The sequence below is a fragment of the Leucoraja erinacea genome, chromosome 14, assembly GCF_028641065.1.
Source record: "Leucoraja erinacea ecotype New England chromosome 14, Leri_hhj_1, whole genome shotgun sequence".
Classification (NCBI taxonomy): Eukaryota; Metazoa; Chordata; class Chondrichthyes; order Rajiformes; family Rajidae; genus Leucoraja; species Leucoraja erinaceus.
This window is the reverse complement of record NC_073390.1, coordinates 29,307,789-29,327,383: the sequence shown is the minus strand read 5'-3', so window position 1 is coordinate 29,327,383 and position 19,595 is coordinate 29,307,789. Positions and strand designations below refer to the sequence as shown.

At 44.2% G+C, this 19,595-nt stretch overlaps 1 protein-coding gene across 4 annotated transcripts in view; it reads right to left on the bottom strand.

Moving 5' to 3' along the window:
* Positions 1–575: 575 nt before the first annotated feature.
* Positions 576–19,595, bottom strand: part of dzip1l (DAZ interacting zinc finger protein 1-like) — a 117,158-nt gene continuing 98,138 nt past the window's right edge. For all 4 annotated transcript variants that reach the window (XM_055646015.1, XM_055646013.1, XM_055646012.1 and 1 more), the window contains exon 17: positions 576–1,047. In XM_055646015.1, coding sequence (XP_055501990.1) covers positions 956–1,047 — 92 coding nt within the window. In that variant the 3' untranslated portion in view covers positions 576–955. The remainder of the gene's footprint in view (positions 1,048–19,595) is intronic.

Sequence of the window (19,595 nt, the reverse complement as noted above, 5' to 3'; positions counted from 1 at the left end):
GAACAGCATATTCTGGTTTACAAAAATAGACGCAAATTGCTAGGGTAACAGCAAGTCAGGCAACAGCTCTGGAGAACATGTATAATATTTGGCCTATCTTGGGGCTTAGGAACATGCTCTCGCATTCATGCAACTGTTTCTTTAGTCAAGGAGGAGCAGCAGAGCTAAACCATTCACAGAGGATGCCGGCAAGTTCTCCTTTCCACAGAGTCGTGCTATTTCCCAGTTACCTCTCCCAGAATTGTGCTGAGTTGGAGTCCTGCAGCATGGAAACAAGCCCTTCAGCCCATCAAATCCGTGCCAACTATCAAGAACCCTTTTACACTGATCCTCTGATTGAGGATCAAGAGAATCCTGTGGAAACTTATGTCCTGCATAACAGAGTGTTCTGAATGGTCTCCTAAATCATGTCCACCATGTAGGTTCATACTCAGTTTACTTGCAGCTATTACACAGACAGAAAAAATCCACAGGTGTGGGACCAAATGTGGAGTAAAAAGGGGTGAGGGGGAGATTGTCAACATTCAAGGAATCCTCCGCTGGTAAGGATTAATCAAGGAGACCGGGAGCAAAGGCAAAGAAAAATAAGAACATTTATTTTTATTAAATGCATTCCTTTCTTATATATAAAAATAATGGTCTGTTTGACTCTATGACACAAGGTTACCCATGTGAGCAGTTATGAGAGGGCAGTGTGGGGCTGGTGCCTAGAGTTCAATGTCAGGATGTTGGGGAAGGGGCAGTTGGTGGCACATGTTCATCTAATGGTAGATTCAGGGTTCTTCTCCACCAGAGTTAGTGACCCTGACAAACAGGCAGCACAGGTTACCAGGCAGGATAGCAAGGACGTGCCTTTACATTAGGGCACAGCAATGACTGGGCCAGAGGGGACATACGCTGAAGAACGAAGCTGAACGGGAACGGTTCTGTCAATCGAGGCAAGTCTTGATGGTGATCAGAGAAAATTGAGTTCGGAGTCACTGATGTCCGTTACTGTGGCAAAACTGCTGCTTTTCAATGAAGCGCCCATATTGGCCTCTTTCTGCCCTGGAATAGGAAGGAAATCAGGTCAGTTTTTTTATCCAGCCCGCTCAGAAGCCAATCAGATCCACCTGCAATTCCCGCATTCTGTCTGCTGTTTGTGGTCAAATTAATGAGAATAAATCCATGTCACTTACCCCATGAATCTCTGAAGATATGGAAAATGGAACATCTATTAAACTTGTCCATGGGCCGTGACAGCACCAGCATTTATTGCCCCTGGATTGAGGGGGCAGTTAAAAGTCATGCATAATGGTGCGTCTATGATTAGATATCTGCCAGAACGGGTGAGCGTGGAAGGTTTACTTTCCACAAGAACACAAGAAAATAGGAGCAAGAGTAGGCCACTCGCCCCTCAAGCCTAAGCCATCATTCAATATACTCATGGCTGATCTGCACTGGCCTTAACACGTCTTCCGTGCCAGTTTCCCAGAACCCCTAATTCCTTGATCTATCTAATATTTATCTATCTGGCTTCCACCATCCCCGGGGAAAGGGAATTGTACATACGCACCACTTGTGAGAGAAGACATTTCTACCCACCTGTTTTAAATGACCAGTCCTACATTTTGTAACAATGTCCCTTTGTTCAAAAAATTCCCATTGGTGAAATCATCTCAACATCCACCCTGTCAAGCTCCCTTAGCATTTTACATGTTTGAACAAGGTGATCCTTCATTTTCTTAACTCCAAGAAATACACATCCAACCTGTCTAGCCTCTCGTGAAATGACAACCTTCTTATCCTGGAAATTAACCTGGTAAATCTTTTTTTGACTGCCTCCAATGCTACTATATCCTTTTTTTAAGTAAGAGGTGCAAAATTATTCACGGTTTTTCAGGTGTAGTGTCACAACATCCTGTCCATGGCCAATTTAGAAATATATTAATCTAATTAATATATTACCTAATTTATCATATAAATAATAATAATAATAATAAATAATAATAATAATAATAATAATAATAATAATAATAATCATCATAACATTCAATAGTCCATAAAATTGTCTAATCTGGCCCCACCAAAGATCCAAGCTTGTCGCATTGACAGAGTACATTGTACTCAGATTCAGATTCAGATTCAGATTCAATTTTAATTGTCATTGTCAGTGTACAGTACAGAGACAATGAAATGCATTTAGCATCTCCTTTGAAGAGCGACATAGCAAACGATTTTGAATAAAAAAAAAAAAATAATAAGTGTCCGGGGGGGGGGGGGGTGATTGGCAGTCACCGAGGTACGTTGTTTAGTAGAGTGACAGCGGCCGGAAAGAAGCTGTTCCTCGACCTGCTGGTTCGGCAACGGAGAGACCTGTAGCGCCTCCCGGATGGTAGGAGGGTAAACCGTCCATGGTTGGGGTGAGAGCAGTCCTTGGCGATGCTGAGCGCCCTCCGCAGACAGCGCTTGCTTTGGACAGACTCAATGGAGGGGAGCGTGGAACCGGTGATGCGTTGGGCAATTTTCACCACCCTCTGCAATGCCTTCCGGTCGGAGACAGAGCAGTTGCCATACCATACTGTGATGCAGTTGGTAAGGATGCTCTCGATGGTGCAGCGGTAGAAGTTCACCAGGATCTGAGGAGACAGATGGACCTTCTTCAGTCTTCTCAGGAAGAAGAGACGCTGATGAGCCTTCTTGATCAGAGTAGAGGTATTGTGGGTCCAAGAGAGGTCATCGGAGATGTTGACTCCCAGGAACCTGAAGCTAGAAACACGTTCCACCTCCGTCCCGTTAATGTGGATGGGGGTGTGCGTGCCGCCTCTGGACTTCCTGAAGTCTACAATGAGCTCCTTGGTCTTCTGACTGGGTTCTACTGTGCTTTGTACAGAGTCACAGTCACAAAATAATACAGTATGGAAACTGGCCCTTTGACCCTTCATCCATGCCGATTAAGATGCCCATCTAAACTAGTCCCATTTGCCCGCATTTATCGTACATCCACTAAACTTTACCAACCCATGTACCTTTCTAAATGCCTTTTAAATGTTATTGTACCTGCCTCTACCAATTTGTCCTGCAGTTCATTTGATCTACCCACCTACTTTTGTGTAAAGACCTTGTCCCCCTGGTCCCTTTTAAATCTTTCCCCTTTAACCATAAACCTATGCCCTCAATTTTTTGGACTCCCCTATCCTGGAGAAAAGGCGGTGCGTATTCATCTTAGTTATGCCCAATTAAAGAAATGCAATCTGGCCAATTACTGTCCAATCCGTCTACTATCACTGACCCCACCTTCAACATTCTGGGGCTCACCATTGACCACAAACTCAGCTGGATGGACAGGCCACATACATGCCGGGGACACAAGAGTTGGGTGAACTGTAACAGAAAACCCATCTGTCATCCCAGACCGTTTCTACCATCGACAAGGCACAAGTCAGGAGTGTGATGGAATACTTCCAATTTGCCTGAATGTGTGCAGCTCTCAAGATGCTCCAGGAAGATCTGAGATCAAAATGCTCTTGGATACACATAGGAAATTCTGCCCTATCTATGCCTTTGCCACTAAGTAAGTCCCAGTCAATGTTTGGAGAACATTGCAACAACCATGCTGTTTTTTTTCATTTTTCCATATAAAGCACTAAGTATAAATCCTGGAACTCCCTGTCCAATGCCAGTGTGGGGAGAATATTCACCAGAAGGAATACAGCAGTTCAAGAAGACGCTCACCACCATCTTCTCAAGGGCTATTTGTGAATGGACACTAAGTGCCAGTGAGGTCCAGATCTTATATGAATTAATTATTTTAAAAACTGGTAACCAGATGGAAAATGTACAGATTACTGACAACAGGTGCAACCACCTGGAGGCCACAACAGTTTCTGTTCGCTCCACTGAAGGTGGAACAGAATAAACATTCTGACCCATTATTTGTTCACTACTTCCACCAGGCAGACACGAGAATACAGATTAGTTCTCCATGACAACGTTGTGCTTTCCCATGTTGATAAGCAAGCTAGTGTGGTCAGGGACACTTATCACAGTTTCTGTTACTTCACACCTCAGTGTTCATACTTTAAACCTATGCCAATTTCTACTTTCCTCGTGTTTCTGCACTGATTCAGAAAATAAGGCACTTGGAGTGTTGGATTTCCCCCTGTAGCTCTGACATTGACTGAAAGAAAGGCAAGCCAGTGAAGAGGTGTAATCCTTTGCCCTTTCCCTAATTCAGCTAATGATTAACTTAGACAAACGAGCGAGAATTTCAAATAATCTTCAGCGATAATATGATTCTGACTTTCTCCATCTGTCCCCCTATGATAAGAAAAAAAGAATATGCTTATGTACAAAGCATTTCAATTTTAGGACCTTGCACAATAGATAGAACATAGAAAGGTGCATCAGAGGAACAGACCCTTCAAACCACAATGTCCACGCTAAAGGTTTAAAAAAAACTAAAGGCTGGAATAACCAGAGGGTCATGCAGTATCTCTGGAGAACATGGATTGGTGATGTTTTAGGTTGAGACCCTTGTTCAGACCGATCTGATGGCGAAGGGGTAAAAAGCTAGAAGATAAGAGGGACAGGACAAAACCTGGCATGTAATAGATAGACACTAAATGCAGGATTAACTCAGCAGGATAGGCTGTACCTCTGGATAGGAATGGGTGATGCTTTGGGTCGAAGAAGGGTCTCGACCTAAAACGTCACCCATTCCTTCTATCCAGAGATGCTGCCTGTCCCGCTAAGTTACTCCTGCATTTTGTGCCTATCTTCGGTGTAAACCAACACCTACAGTTCTTTCCTACATAAGTGATAGATAGATAGATATGGGTGAGGATTTGTTTTTTTTGATAAGCAGATGGTTGGATAAAAGCCAGAGAAGAAAAGACCAAAGGTGTGAGATAACGATAGAGGAGATGTGAATCGAGAGGCCAGTGGAAGGGGTGTAGGTGATTTGGGCAAGGGTGGGGAGAAATGGGTGCAAGTCCAAGTGGAGCACAGGGAGAGAGAGGGGGGGGGGGGGGGGGGGGGGGGAGGGGGGGGAAAGAAGGAAGCTGGAAGAGAAGAGGGACAGGAGCTCTGGTTAGTTGCCTAAAATTGGTGAATTCATACCCAAGCGGAATATGAGGTGCTGTTCCTCCAGTTTGCATGTGACCTCGTTCTGGCAATGGAGGAGAAAGGTCGTTATGGGAACATAAAGGTTGTTATGGGAATGGGAAGAGGAGTTAGAATGGTGAGCAACCAGGAGATCCAATAGGCCTTGGTGGAGCAAACTCAAGTGTTCAGCGAAACGGTCATCATCTATGCTTGGTCTCGCTGATGTTCAGGAGGGCACATTGTCACCCCATTCCTTTTCCTTCCTCTTTACACTCATCTTCCATTCCTTTTATCTCCGAGTCTCCTATTTCCCTTTAGAATCTCTCCTTCCCAGTCCCCGTCCCATTCCGCCCATATCCTGCCCTCCAGCTTTACACTTCACTCCACCTTTACTTTTCTTGTCTGACACCCTTTTGTCCCCGTTTCACCTCTAGCTTCATCAGTATCACCACCCATGTGTCAACCACCCCCATCCCCCCACCCCCCACTTCCCTCAACTATATCCACCTATTATTTGCCAGACTGCCCCACCCCCACCTCTCTTGTCCAGATATCTTCCCCCCACCACTCCATCAGTCTGAAGAAAGGTCCAATCCGAAACATTGTCTATTTTCTTTCACACTTGCTGCCTGTGAGTACCTCTAACACCTTGTTTTTTTTACTGTGTGACTTTATATTCCATAGGTCAATTTCTCTAATTGTATGTTATCAGCTCTCTCCTATCTCTTTTTTGCATTGCCTGCTGTGAACCTATGTAGTTTGATCATACTCATGTATGGTATGATTTGCCTGGCTTGCACACAAAACTAAGTTCACTGTATCTCAGTTCACATGACAATGATAATAAATCAAACCAAATCAGACCTACAAAAGGCAGTGCAGATATTTCCTGAGGCTGCTCCATCAGCACTACCCAAGTCAACAACCACAACCTGCAGGTCGGGAGAGAACAGCACAAACGCATGGACACCACCACCTCTGTAATTTGCACACCATCCTGGCTTGGAAATACTTCACCATTTCTTCATCAAAGCTGGGTCCAAATCCTGTTGCAGCCAATGTAACAGTGTGGGAGCATTTAACCAGAAGGACTAGAATGGTTTATAAAGATGGCGCACCACCACCTCCTCTAGCGCAATTAGTGATGGGCAATACATCTCCACATGACAAATGAATGAATAAATATATAACAACTCTGTGTGATACAGTCTTTCTGCTCAATAGATTTATCAGTCCACAGTCACTAGCTTTTCCCTTAATTAATTCACTTGTTAAGCCCGGAGCTCAGTAATTGCTAAGTGTACTGATATCCATTACAGCATTGATTTCTTTCACTCTTTTGCAAACGGTACAATATTGTTAAAAGGCACTTGAACTGCAAAAAGGGAATTAAAGGCCAATTTACATTCGCCTTTACACTCGACATATAACATTTGCATACGTGATGAAGTGTGACCAACACCTCTCCGAGTTCCTCTTTTTATTCCAGTCAATTCTCTGTAACACCAAAGGGAAAAGGTTGTCCTTGGGTCTTCAATGTGATGACAACAAAACTGTGAGCTTCAGACTTCAAAATAATGAAATAAGCTGAAGTCTTAAATCAGTGCACAATGTGTGCTCAGGGTTTCATATTAATGCACCCAATCAACCAGAGGCCTCACAGGTCTATGATTCATTGACGATGGTGAAAGGATACTGATAAATGGAGGCACACAACCAAGTGAGCACAAGTGGATCAATAAATTCATAGAACACCCATCACATCAACAAATCAATAAACTAATGGAGCAATGAGCAAAGCAACAAATGAATAAATCGATGCGGTAATGGATATCAGTACATTCAACAGTTATGGTTGCAGTGGGATTAACAACAAATCAATGAAGTAATGGAGAGGCTGACAGCAGTGAATGAATAAATTCATCAAGCAGCAAGTCTGTACCTGGTCGAGTCAACTGGGGTAATAATGTTGGCCAGGACGCTCAAACGTCATGGATACTTAGCAATATTTAGCATCTATCCACACCACGCAACATACCTCAATTTCACATCTTATCCAAAGGAGTAGATGGTGTTTTGTCCAGTAAGGCAATCTGGATAATTGGAGGCCAAAGGGGGTGGACTAGGAGAACATTCTAGGAGATTTGTCACGGGGTTTTGCCTGTTTGGTGGTGAGTAGTCGCCCAAAGAGTCGTACCTTTTTCTGGTCGCCACTGGATTTTCAACATGTTGAAAATTTTCGGCAACCTGCTGCGACTATGACGGATGCCGGCAAATCGCCGAACAAATCGCGTAAGTGGGACAGGCCCTTAAGGTTTGGCTGATGTCTCTAACAGTTTTATTCTTGTTTCTCAGTCTCATAATGGTTTCTTTGACTTTGGTCCTCATGTTGATAAATAGCAATAAAAGTTTCCAAAGGTGTTGGAAAGACTGGAGGAAAGACTAGGAGCTGAGAGCTCTCTTATACCTGCATTAAGAGGGCAATTAAACACACCTGAGCAATTACAAACGCCTGTGAAGCCATGTGGCCCAAACATTATGGTGCCCTGAAATTGGGGGGCTATGTATAAACACAGCTGTAATTTCTACATGGTGAAACAAAAATGTATAAAAATGGCCTTTATTAAAGTCTGACAATGTGCACTTTAACCACATGTGATTTTTTTTCTATTACAAATCTCAAATTGTGGAGTACAGAGGCAAATAAATAAATGATGGGTCTGTCCCAAACATTATGGAAGGCACAGTATGATGTGGATGGCCTTTCAAGATCTAAAATCTGCATAAGTAATATTGTATACAATATCTGGATTAACATTTACTCAATTTCTCCTGGTGATTCGAAATGTAGAACAATTTAACTCATCGTTGGTGGCATTCTCAAATAAACTCCTTTCAATTGAAAGTTCATAAGTCACATGAGCAGAAGTAGGCCATTCAGCCTATTGAGTCTATTCTGCCATTCAATCATGGCCGATCTATTTTTCCCCTCATACCCATTCTCCTGCCCTCTCCCAATAACCCCTGACACCTGTACCAATCAAGTTTCTGTCAATCGCCGCTTTAAAAGTACTTAATGACTTGGCCTACATAGCCACATGTGGCAATGTATTCCACAGATTTACCACCCTCTGACTAAAGAAATTCATCCTCATCTCCTTTCTAAAGGTACGTCCTTTTATTCTGTGGCTATGGCCTCTGGTGTTAGACTCTCCCACTAGTGGAAACATTCTCTCCACTTGCACTCAATCCAAGCCTCGCACTATTTGGTAAGTTTCACTGAGGTTCCCTGATCCTAAATTTCAGCGAGTACAGGCCCAGTGCCATCAAACACTCATCATATGTTAACCCACTCACCCCCGGGAACATTCTCCAACGCCAGCACATCCTTCCTCAGAGATGTGGCCCAAAACTGCTCACAATACACCAAATGCAGTCTGACTAGAGCCCTCCAAATCTTCAGCATGACATTCCCGTTTTTTTATTCTAGTCCTCTCCAAATAAGTCCTAACATCCCATCTCCCTTCCTTACTATTGATTCAACCTGTAAATTAACTTTTTGAAATCCTACATGAGCACTCCCAAGTCCCTTTGCACCTCCAATTTCTAAATATTCTCCCTATTTAGAAAATAGTCTATGCCTTTATTCCTACTACCACAAAGTATGACTGCACAGTTTTTTTATGCTGTATTCCATCTGCCACCTCTTTGCCCACTCTCCCAACCTGTCCCATTCCTTCTGCAGGATCCCTGCTGTCTCTACACTAACCGCCTGGAAGATCAAGCGGAGGGAAATGAGAAGGCTTTCCACTGTGCAAGAGCCTGGCCGAAAATTGGAAACATAGATGATGGACACTATGAAACACCACTAATCACTGGCAGCCAACCGGAAAAAGCCTCCTTTATTCCTACTCTTTGCCTTCTGCCTTTTAGCCAGCCTTCTATCCATGCCAGTATCTTCCCTCTAATACCACAGGCTCTCATCTTCTTTAGCAGCCTCACAATTGGCACCTTATCAAACAAAGCCCTTCTGAAAATCCAGATAAATAGCATCCATTGCCTCTCCTTCTGTCCATCCTGCTATTAACTTCCTCATAAAATTGCAACAGATTCTTCAAGCAAGATCTACCCTTCACAAAACCAGCTGATTTTGGGCTATTTTATCATGTGCTTCCAAGTACACTGAAACATCATCCTTTATAATGGACTCTAAAATCTTACCTGGCTAACTGGCCTCTAGTTTACCTTCTATTGGGTTGCTCCCTGCTTGAACAGTGGAGTAACATTTTTAATTTTCCAGTCCTCTGGAACCACTCCTGACTCTTGAGTTTCTGGAAAGATTACCACTGATGCCTCCACAATCTCTAAAGCCATATCTTTCAGAACCCTGTGGTTTAATCCATCTGGTCCAGGTGACCTATCCACCTTCAGGTTTTTCAACTTCCCAAGCACCTTCTCCTTATGACGTGCGGATTAGTAGAGTAATTGGCCATTGTAAATTTACCCGAAAGTGTGGGTGATTGGTAGAATCTTGGGGGAGTTGATGGGAATATGGGGAGAACAACATGAGATTAGTGTAAATGGGTGGTGGGTGGTTGGTACAACTCTCATGCAAGTCACTGAATAACATGGTGAAAATCAAAGAGCCTGGTGTAGATCACAAGGCTAGTCATAGTCCACCAGTAACTGCACCTATCTCTGTACCTCTAACTTTTCACTCCGTTTCCAACCCACACCCTCCAATACCACCTACTTTCATTTTTGGTTATAGTCATGTGTGGTCATTAATTGAACAGTGGAGGTGATTGTGAAATATTTGATTACTAACTCAAATCTTGAACCGTACTGATAATGCAGAGTAAATACAGACTGAAACTACACAATCCTGTGACTGGTGTTACCAGCATCGCTGCATCATGTCGCAAATTCAATTTCCTTGTGGGAATTAACAATCCATTTTAAAGGGATAAACTTTATACTAAAGTTTTAAAGGGAGGGCAACAAGACATGGGATTGCTCTTGGTGAGCTGGCAGGGAACCAGTGGGCTGAAAGGCTTTCCTCTGTGCCATATCAAGTAAGAATCAATAATGGAATCATCGAGAAATATACCAGAGAAACTGCCTTTAGACCCGCCATGTGTGTACTGGTCATCATCCAACAATCTACACAGTTGTACATCACTGTAATTCATCCACTGCCACAAAGGTTCAATGGCAGATGCCATCTCCCTCTCCCTACACTCATCCCTGGAACATCTAGATAACAAAGATACCCATGTCAAACTCCTATTTATTGATCATAACTCCGTCCTCAGCATCATAATTCCAACCAAACCCATGTCCAAAGTACTGGACCTAGCACTCTGTAACACCTTGATGCAACTGCATCCTTAACTTCCTGACTCGTAGACAGCAGTCAGTAAGGATAGGTCACAAAACATCCTCCATGACAATTCTCAACACCAGTGCTCAGCCCCTTAATACACTCCCTATACATTACGACTGTGCAGCCAATTTCAGCTGGAACACCATTGATAAGTTTGCAGCTGACACTACCATCGTGGGCCGGATTTCAAACAATAACGAGACAGAGTACAGGAAGGAGATAGAGAGCTTTTGCCATGGTGTCAAGAAAATAACCTCACCCTCAATGTCAACAAAATGAAGGAGGTAGTCATCGACTTCAGGCAACACGCCCCAGTCTGCATCAGTGGTGCTGAAGTGGCAATAATCAAGAGCTTCAGGCTCCTTGGCATAAATATCAACAACAATTTGTTCCAGTCTAACCTCACAGACACTACATCAAAAAAAGCCTCTACTTCCTCAGAATACTAAATACATTTTAAACGACTGCAACAGCTGATACCAACCTCTACAGATGCACTAGAAAAGGTATCCTATCGGGATGCATCACAATTTGGTTTGACTGATCTGTCCAAGATATAAAAAATTGCAGATTGTCGATGCAGTCTGAAATACAGACTGAAACTACGCAAACCAGCCTTACCGCCCATCCCTGTTTTGTTTCTCTTTGCAATACCTGCTGTATCAGTGTATGTTTGGTTGTACACATGCATGATATGATTTGCCTGGACAGGATGCAAAACAAAGTTATTGGCTGTATCTCAGTATGCATGAGAATAATAAACCAATACCAATAGCAATGCGCATATTCTACCCTGATCCCAAGCTATTCCCAAGCTGCCGTGAATAATGCCACAGTTCAGCGGAATAAACACCTGGCCATAGACAGAATTCAATAATATTCTTTGTTGCATTGGCTGGAAAATTAATTTAACGAGGTTAAATAGACTACTTCAACCATGTTACTAACCATATTACTACAGATGGAACTAATTAAACTATCTAAAGGCAAGGTGTGATTTATCCAATCTCAACTTGAAGATTCCAGGAAAATTAATGGCCTCGGCTACAGCTCAACATTCATCTAAACCCAAGAAATTCAACTCAAGCCACAAGCTTTGCAAAATGATTCTAATGGACCTGTCCCACTTTGGCGATTTTTCAGGCGACTGCCAGTGTTTGTCAAGTTACCGGCAGTCGTTTCCTTCACCAGCCCGTTATGCGGGCGGATGACAGAGCTAGCGGGGGGAGCGCTGTCTGAGTGAAATTTACACGGTGCAAAGCCAATGTGATACAGACACACACCGTGATGAACAGGAAGGTTGGCGCTGTAATTAAGAAGCTAAAAAGCACAGTGTATGGTAAGTCCTTTAAAAGAAGGGGGGAGAGGGGGGAGAGGAGGGAGAGAGGGAGGAGAAGGAGCGGTGACAACGTTTAAGAAGCCAGAGATACACGGCTGTGAAGCTCGGCGGACATTTAACATTACCGGTTGGTTATCATTGGTTCTGAAAACTACTGCTAACTGTTTTTTTCCCAATGAGACAATGAAATTCACTGGTCAGCACTGGCTACAACCTACAAGAACCTAAGAGAACCTTCAACCTCCTGGCAACCCACTAGGACCTCCTGGTGCCCACCATATGGCATGAGAATTCTCGCTATTCTCCATGGCGGTTCCATTCTAGTCGCCGCTAATTTTTCAACATGTTTCAACATGTAATTTTTCAACATGTTGAAAAATTTGCGGCGACTATAATGAGGCCACGACTAGTTCCCAGAATGCGGGAATTCCTCACGACCATGAAGGCGACTCCACGGCAACCACCCGCGAACATGTGGCGACTGCAAAGTCTCCTGCAGTCGCCTAAAAAGTCGCCTAATTGGGACAGACCCATTATGTTCACATTGGTTGTCAATTGCTTAAAAATTAGATGCAGCGGTAGGCCATTCTGCCCTTTCCATCTGCTTCACCATTCAATGTGATCATCTCTGCACATCCACATTGGGTATCCTATTCTTTCTCCCCATCTTCTTTGATCCCTCTTGCCCTCAGAACAGTATCTAATTCCATCTTGAATAGAAAGTATAAAGTATAAAGTATCCTTTATTGTCATTCAAACTGTCTCCAGTTTGAACGAAGTTGCATACCTTGCAGCCATAACAGAAAATAAAATAACAGAACAAACAGTTAACACATTTGAACATCCACCACAGTGCGTCTGCCAGGCACCTCCTCACTGTGATGGAAGGCAAAAGTCTTAAAGACCTTGTCCCTCCTTCCTTGTTCTCCCTCTGCGTTGAGGCGATCCAGGCTTTCGATGATAATTCAAATGCTTTCAGTGGCAAAAAATTCCACAGGTTCACCATTCTCAGGGAGAAAACATTTCTCCTCATCACAGCTCCAAATGGCCTCCCCCTTATCCTTAGAATGTGACCCTGATAACACACTCCTTCACCATCTAGAATGTCCCTCCTGCATGCAATCCTGTTAGAATGAAATCCCTTCTCACATCTTCAAGACAAAAAACCCTGAAAAGCGGAATGCAGCCGCCTACAGCAGCGCAGCCATTCCCTGAGTTGAATTTGCTTTCTCCAGACATCAGGGAGAAAAAGCTCTTCAGAGCCTCCCCCTTAACCTGATAACACACTCCTTCACCATCTAGAATGCTCATGAAATGAAATCCCTTCTCATTTCAAGTCTGTTTTATTTTCAAATCCAACCTGAGCTCATGAAATGAATTTCAAGTCTGTTTTATTTTCATCCATGATGCCCACGCCAAGGGCAAGTCCTGGTCCTCCTGACCCAGATTATTTACGACAGCAAAGGTTTCATTGTGATTCAGTCCTGTTGATGTATCTCACTGGGCCTTTTATAAAGACAAATGCAAAATCTCCAGAGCAGTCTCCCTATCAAGATTATAGCAATTACCTCTGGCTGTACCGCTGATGACTTCCTGTGAATGGGAATAGAAACTCAGCTGTTTGTTTTGGTTGGACTGTGTTAGATAGGAAGTCCACACAAATGAGGCATTAGTCACCCATAAACATCATCTGATCTGCACACTGTGGGGGCACAGAGTGACGTATCCCTGGATTTAGACATGAAAGTCTAAAAAAGGTGTCCGACCCAAAACATCACCTACTCGTGTTCTTCTGAGATGCTGCCTGAATCAGTGAGTTTAGTTGAGTTTAGTTTAGTTCAGAGATGCAGCACGGAAACAGGCCCTTCGGCCCACCGTGTCCACACTGATCAGCGATCACCGCGTATTAACATCATGCTACACACACTAGGGACAATTTACATTTATACCAAGCCAATTAACCTACAAACCTCTGTCTTTGGAGTGTGGGAGGAAACCGATCTCAGAGAAAACCCACGCAGGTCACAGGGAGAGAACGTACAAACTCCATACAGAGAGCGCCCGTAGTCGGGATCGAACCTGGGTCTCTGGTGCTGTGAGGCAGCAACTCTACTGCTGCACCGCCGTTCCGCCCCAGCACTCGAGCCCTTTATGTCTATCGCAACTCTAATCCTCTTATTGCAGGGGACATATTAGTCATGTAATGGTAAACGATGACCTGATTTAATTCTAAACAATTGCTCATACATAGTTACAGACTATGGTACAGCGATGAGAGAGAGGTTGACATAGTATTACCATGCAGGGACACTTCCTGCTTATTACATGAGCCACTTCCTTGGGATAGATGTACTGAACTACAAGGAACTAGCAGGGACAAATCATTCTTGGTCTAGTAAATGAAAGAGCTTGTAGGGTGGAGACAGAGGAAGGGGAGGAACTGAAAGACAGATGATTCCCTGAGAATTTTGCAAGTCCCACCAGATTGTCTCTGGATGATGGGAGAAGAATTTCATAAGTATGAGTCAAAACAGAACATGCTGCAGACAGGTCAGATAGAATCCACGGGACAGAAAAACAGAGTTGATATTTCAGCTCAAAGTTCCTTATTTTCAAGTATAAACATGATTCTGATTAAAACTGGCATTACATCTCAGCTTTTATCTGAGAAAAACCATTGAGAGTCTAAAGAGCAGTCTGAGAAAATAACTCAACTTCCTTTTGCAAATGATAAACATTGAATCACACCATGCAAAGCTGCATAAATCCTTTCTCCATTCAGGTCGCTCCTATCATTTAGCAATTGGTCTAAATTTTCAAATAGTATGTTTACAATATTGCAATAGGATTAAATTTGCCTATCTCAGTTTCAGAACTAAACCCTGCCTTGTGTCAGGTACCTGTACTAGTATGTACAGTGCTGCTAAATGTCACCTGTTATCATCAATGGGCCTATGCTTAATCTTGAAAGGCAAATTCACTGGGTTTGTTTCTGTCTGTTACTGTATTCACCTATTTCTCATTGAACAACATTCACAGGCTTCGGCATTGAAATTGTTTCTTTGAAGAGAGGCAGGCCTCTTCCCAGAATCAAAAATCAAATTTGAGAAATAAACAGTGACAAAGTCACTGGTCGGCACAGACTCGGTAGGCAGAAGGGCCTGTTTCAACGATGTATCTCTCAAGTTAAAAATCTAAAGTATGACTGATAAAAAACTGTAAAGTGTTCTCAACTCTCTACATCTGAAAAACAAGTGCCATATTCTAGATATGTATCTGCTCATCACCTCTGGATTAACCCATCACACTTCACTAGGGTCTCCTCGATATCCCACAGCTCCGCTCTTTCTCCCCCTCCTCCCATTTGGACAGAGTCCCCCTTGTCCTCACCTTAGACCCCATCAGCCGTCGCATACAGCATATAATCTTCCAACACCACCTCCAACGGGATCCCACTACTGGCCACATCTTCCCATCTCCACCCCTTTCTGCTTTCCACAGAGACCGTTCCCTCCAAAACTTCCTGGTGAACTCGTCCCTTCCCACCCAAACCACCCCCTCCCCAGGTACTTTCCCCTGAAACTGCAGGAGATGCAACACCTGTCCCTTTACCTCCCCCCCTCGACTCCATCCAAGGACCCAAAGAGTCTTTTCACTCGTACCTCTTCCAACCTCAGCCACTGTATCCGCTGTTCCAGGTGTCAACTTCTCTACATCGGCGAGACCAAGCGCAGGCTCAGCGATCGTTTCGCTGAACACCTCCGCTCAGTCAGTCTTAATCTACCTGATCTCTTGGTGGCTCAGCACTTCAACTCCCCCTCCCATTCTCAATCTGACCTTTCTGTCCTGGGCCTCCTCCATTGTCAGAGTGAGGCCCAGTTCAAATTGGAGGAACAGCACATCATATTTCACTTGGGTAGTTATTTTCCCAGTTATTATACTATAATCAAGGAAGTTTCTTTGGCTTGTTGTAAGTTTTAGGCTTTGTTCTGACATTCCTAATATTATTAATTTTGAGTCGGGATCCAATTGGGTGTTGACAACTTCAGAAATTATTCTAAAAATATCCGTCCAAACATTTTTGATTTTTATACAATTTACAAAAGTATGAGTTAAATTAGCCTCTGAGTATTGACATTAATCACAGATTAATTTTTCTTAGTTTTCTGAGGAAGTAAATGCATTGGTTGTGGTGTCAATTTTGGACAAATTGTTGGTGATATTTATGCCTTGGAACCCAGGACAGATTATTACACATAACTGCATATGTCATAACTGCATGTGTAGACATGTCTGGGTGAATCACAGGAAGAGTTGTCCGTAAATAAATAGATGGGCACAGTAGAGTGAGTTGTGAAGCTTCAATGAATTGGCTGTTCACACTGGGATGGCTGGATGTAAGAACATAAAATGGATGCAATATAAGGGTTATTTATTTATGTCAGATTCGAGGGGCTGAATGGCTTCTTGTGGGCCACATTCGAGGGACTGAATGGCCAAGTGCTGTGGCTGCCTCACCAACAGTCTGTCTGTCCCTTCCTTCTTTGTGTTTATATAGTACATGTTAAAAATATGTTTTTAGTGTTCTTTATCTTGTTTTATGTGGGGAGTGGGGGAGGGGGTTGAGGGAAACTTTTTCTAATCTCGACGGAGATGCGATTGTTTTCCGTATCGTATCTGTCCGCACTGCGGCCTAACATCGAGGAGTTGGCGGCCTTTGCTGGAGACCGACTTTTGAGAGCTCCACCGCGGGGAGACTACGGGACTAACATCGCGGAGTTCGCGGTTTCTGGTCAGAGACCGACTTCGGGAACTCCAAGCCACAGGAGCTTCAACCGCGCCAATGCAGGAGTTTCGATCGCCCTGACGGATGGGTCGACTGTCTCGACCGCAGGAGATGAAGATCGGACTTTTTTTGCCTTCCATCACAGTGAGGAATATGGGCAATCCGCTGTGGTGGATGTTTATGTTAACTTTTATGTAGTTGTGTGTTTTGTTGCTTTTTTTCGTATGACTGTAATTCGCATATCACTGTACCTTAATTGGTACGTGTGACAATAAAAGACCTTTGAAACCGTTGAACACCACATATTAACAGGCAGCAGAACCAATCATCATTGCACATTCTGACAACCAGGGCAACGAAATGCAGAGGGTGCAAGAGCACCTTGTCCAGGAAGCACAATCTCCCTGTTTCATTTTGGCCACATACTGGAGTGTGATGGGGTGGAGAGCATAGTGGGGATTAGAGTGCAGTGGGGGAGTAAAGTGGAGCGGTCCAGATATAATGGGGATGTATGGGCAATATCGTGGATGAACAAGGTGAAATTGGGTACGTTAGCACGTCACATGGAGTGGTGAATCCACTAACATTCAGGGGATGTCTGCACATAATAACAGGCCTGTAAACAATGATGTGACCACTGAAAAAATAGCAAACATGGACACAGTGTGGAAACTGGACAAAAAGTGCCCAAGAAGATGATTGTGTGCAACAAATTGCCGAAGTCAATGGGCTGCACATAATGTCTCAGCACAAGAAGGTGACCAGGCACAATACAACTCCCAGGCACAATGAAAACTCCCAAGCACAAAGAAAAGATAAAACACAGTTAATGAAAAGCCAGAAACTGCAGATGCTGGAAATCTGAAACAAAAAACTGAAAATGGTGGAAATGCTTATCAGGGCAGCGAGAGGTGGAGCGAGAAAGAGTTACCGGTTTCAGGTTGGTGAACAATGCAAACGCTGGTCACAGTGGGATGACCAAACTAAATGAGACACATAGTGACTGTGCGATGGCAAGATATGATGAAACCTCGGTGTAAAATGAGATTACTGGAAACCATGAGATCACTGGGACAATAGGGTAACTGAATATAATAAACACAATGAGATAAGTGAGCCGGAAAAGGTGTTGGGTGGAATTAGACGTGGCAGTCTACATAAAAAAGCTGAACAGAATAAATAGGTTGTCCAATCTACAAAGGCTGGTCGTAATGAGCTGATAGTATGTAATGAGATTGTTTCTCATGATGAAATGATTGCTTTCAACGATCTGGCTATTCAAAATAAAGACACAGATGGTTGTATTTAATGGCTTAAATCTTCCACTGATATCAGTAGTCACCCAATTACCTATACACGAGTTTAAAGCTGGTTTCCTCCTTCCTTGTGATCTCCCTTAGATCCCTCCACAGATGTAGACACAAAATGCTGGAGTAACTCAGCGGGACAGGCTGGGGAGAAGGAATGGGTGACGTTTTGGATCGAGTTACTCCAGCATTTTGTGTCTACCTTGAATTTAAACCAGAATCTACAGTTCTTTCCTGTACTACAATATGTGACAGAAGAGGCATGGGTCTTTACATGAGCGGTGTGTGTGAAGAACATGGCTTGATTATTTGTTCACTGTGTGAAGTATAGAGGGTCTACTTAAAACATACGGTAATTCTCAAAGCCGGCAAGAGGCAGGTCATCACCTGTACAAGCATTACCAATGCTTGCCGACTTCACACCAATTCCTTTTCTGGACAAATACTGCACAGGAAGCAGAGTAAATATAAGTGTGCCCGACTGTAAAGTGGAGGGGGTGTGGATGTTCTGTGAAGTGCCAGCGCCTGTTTCAACACCAATCATTTTTTTCTGTAAACTCCCCACCATCATATGGTGTCCCTCCCACAGTCACCCAATCCACACCCTTCCCTCCCACCCCACTCTGCCTCATACACTGCTCTCCTCATTCAGCCTCACCTACGGCACCACCCCCTCCCCCACCCCCACACTGCCTCATCCAATGTTTCATCCACCCACCCTCACCCAGTGTACCATGCCCCAGCCTGCCTCCACCACACCCCATTGCCGCAACCCTCCACCTTGCCTCACCCACACTTCTCCCACCATCCCCACCTTGCTTCACCCATTGTCCTCCCATCCTGTATCATTCACCACCCCATATCCTTCTTCACCCACTGCACCCTAAATCTGCTCTCCCAGCTCCACCCTCCCTACCTCACCTAACATCCCTTCTCTGCCTCACTGCTACCACTACCGTGTCTAACCCACTGCGCTCCCCACCCTGCCTCAACCTATGTTGCCCTCCCAACCCCCCCATGCCTCACTCACCAGTCCCCATCCAGCCCGACCCACAATCAACACCCTGCCTCACCCACTGTTCCCCCATGGAGCTGGAGCACTGAGCCCAGATGAATGAGTCCTACAGTCGAGGCATGCACCTCCCTGGACTGCTCTTCATTCCTGCTGCTTTCCTGTGACCAAACCAACCAGGTCACAGTCCCATTTCCCCGCTCCTCCATAGTCTATAATTTTCGTCCCCATGGATGGATGGCTTCTTGCAACAACTCCAGACAATGAAGGGTTACAAACAGTTGTGGGAGTCTTTTCATAATTTGGCTCCATAATTCATCAGGGATTCAAATGTCCTTTTTTTCTGGCAACCTGGCCCCAAAGTCATGGGGGCGTCTTCTGTAATGCTAACGGAATAATGATGGGTGTCAAATCCCGCATTTGAACTTGCAGCAAGTCCGATTTTTGCTTCTATTCTCCCGTCCGGTTGAGAGCAGACGCTGCTGGACACACTGGAACAGGAGGGGTCTTTATAGAGCCACCGGGAAACAGAGCCCGGGCTCTGTCGACTCCTCACTTCACAACGACTGGGAACCACTGCAATATTGGCCACGAGACGCCACGTGGGTCAATGAGGGGGATGCCCGACCGAAGGATGAGGACGCAGCTGCTGGGGGAAGGAACAAAGGAGGACCTGGTGT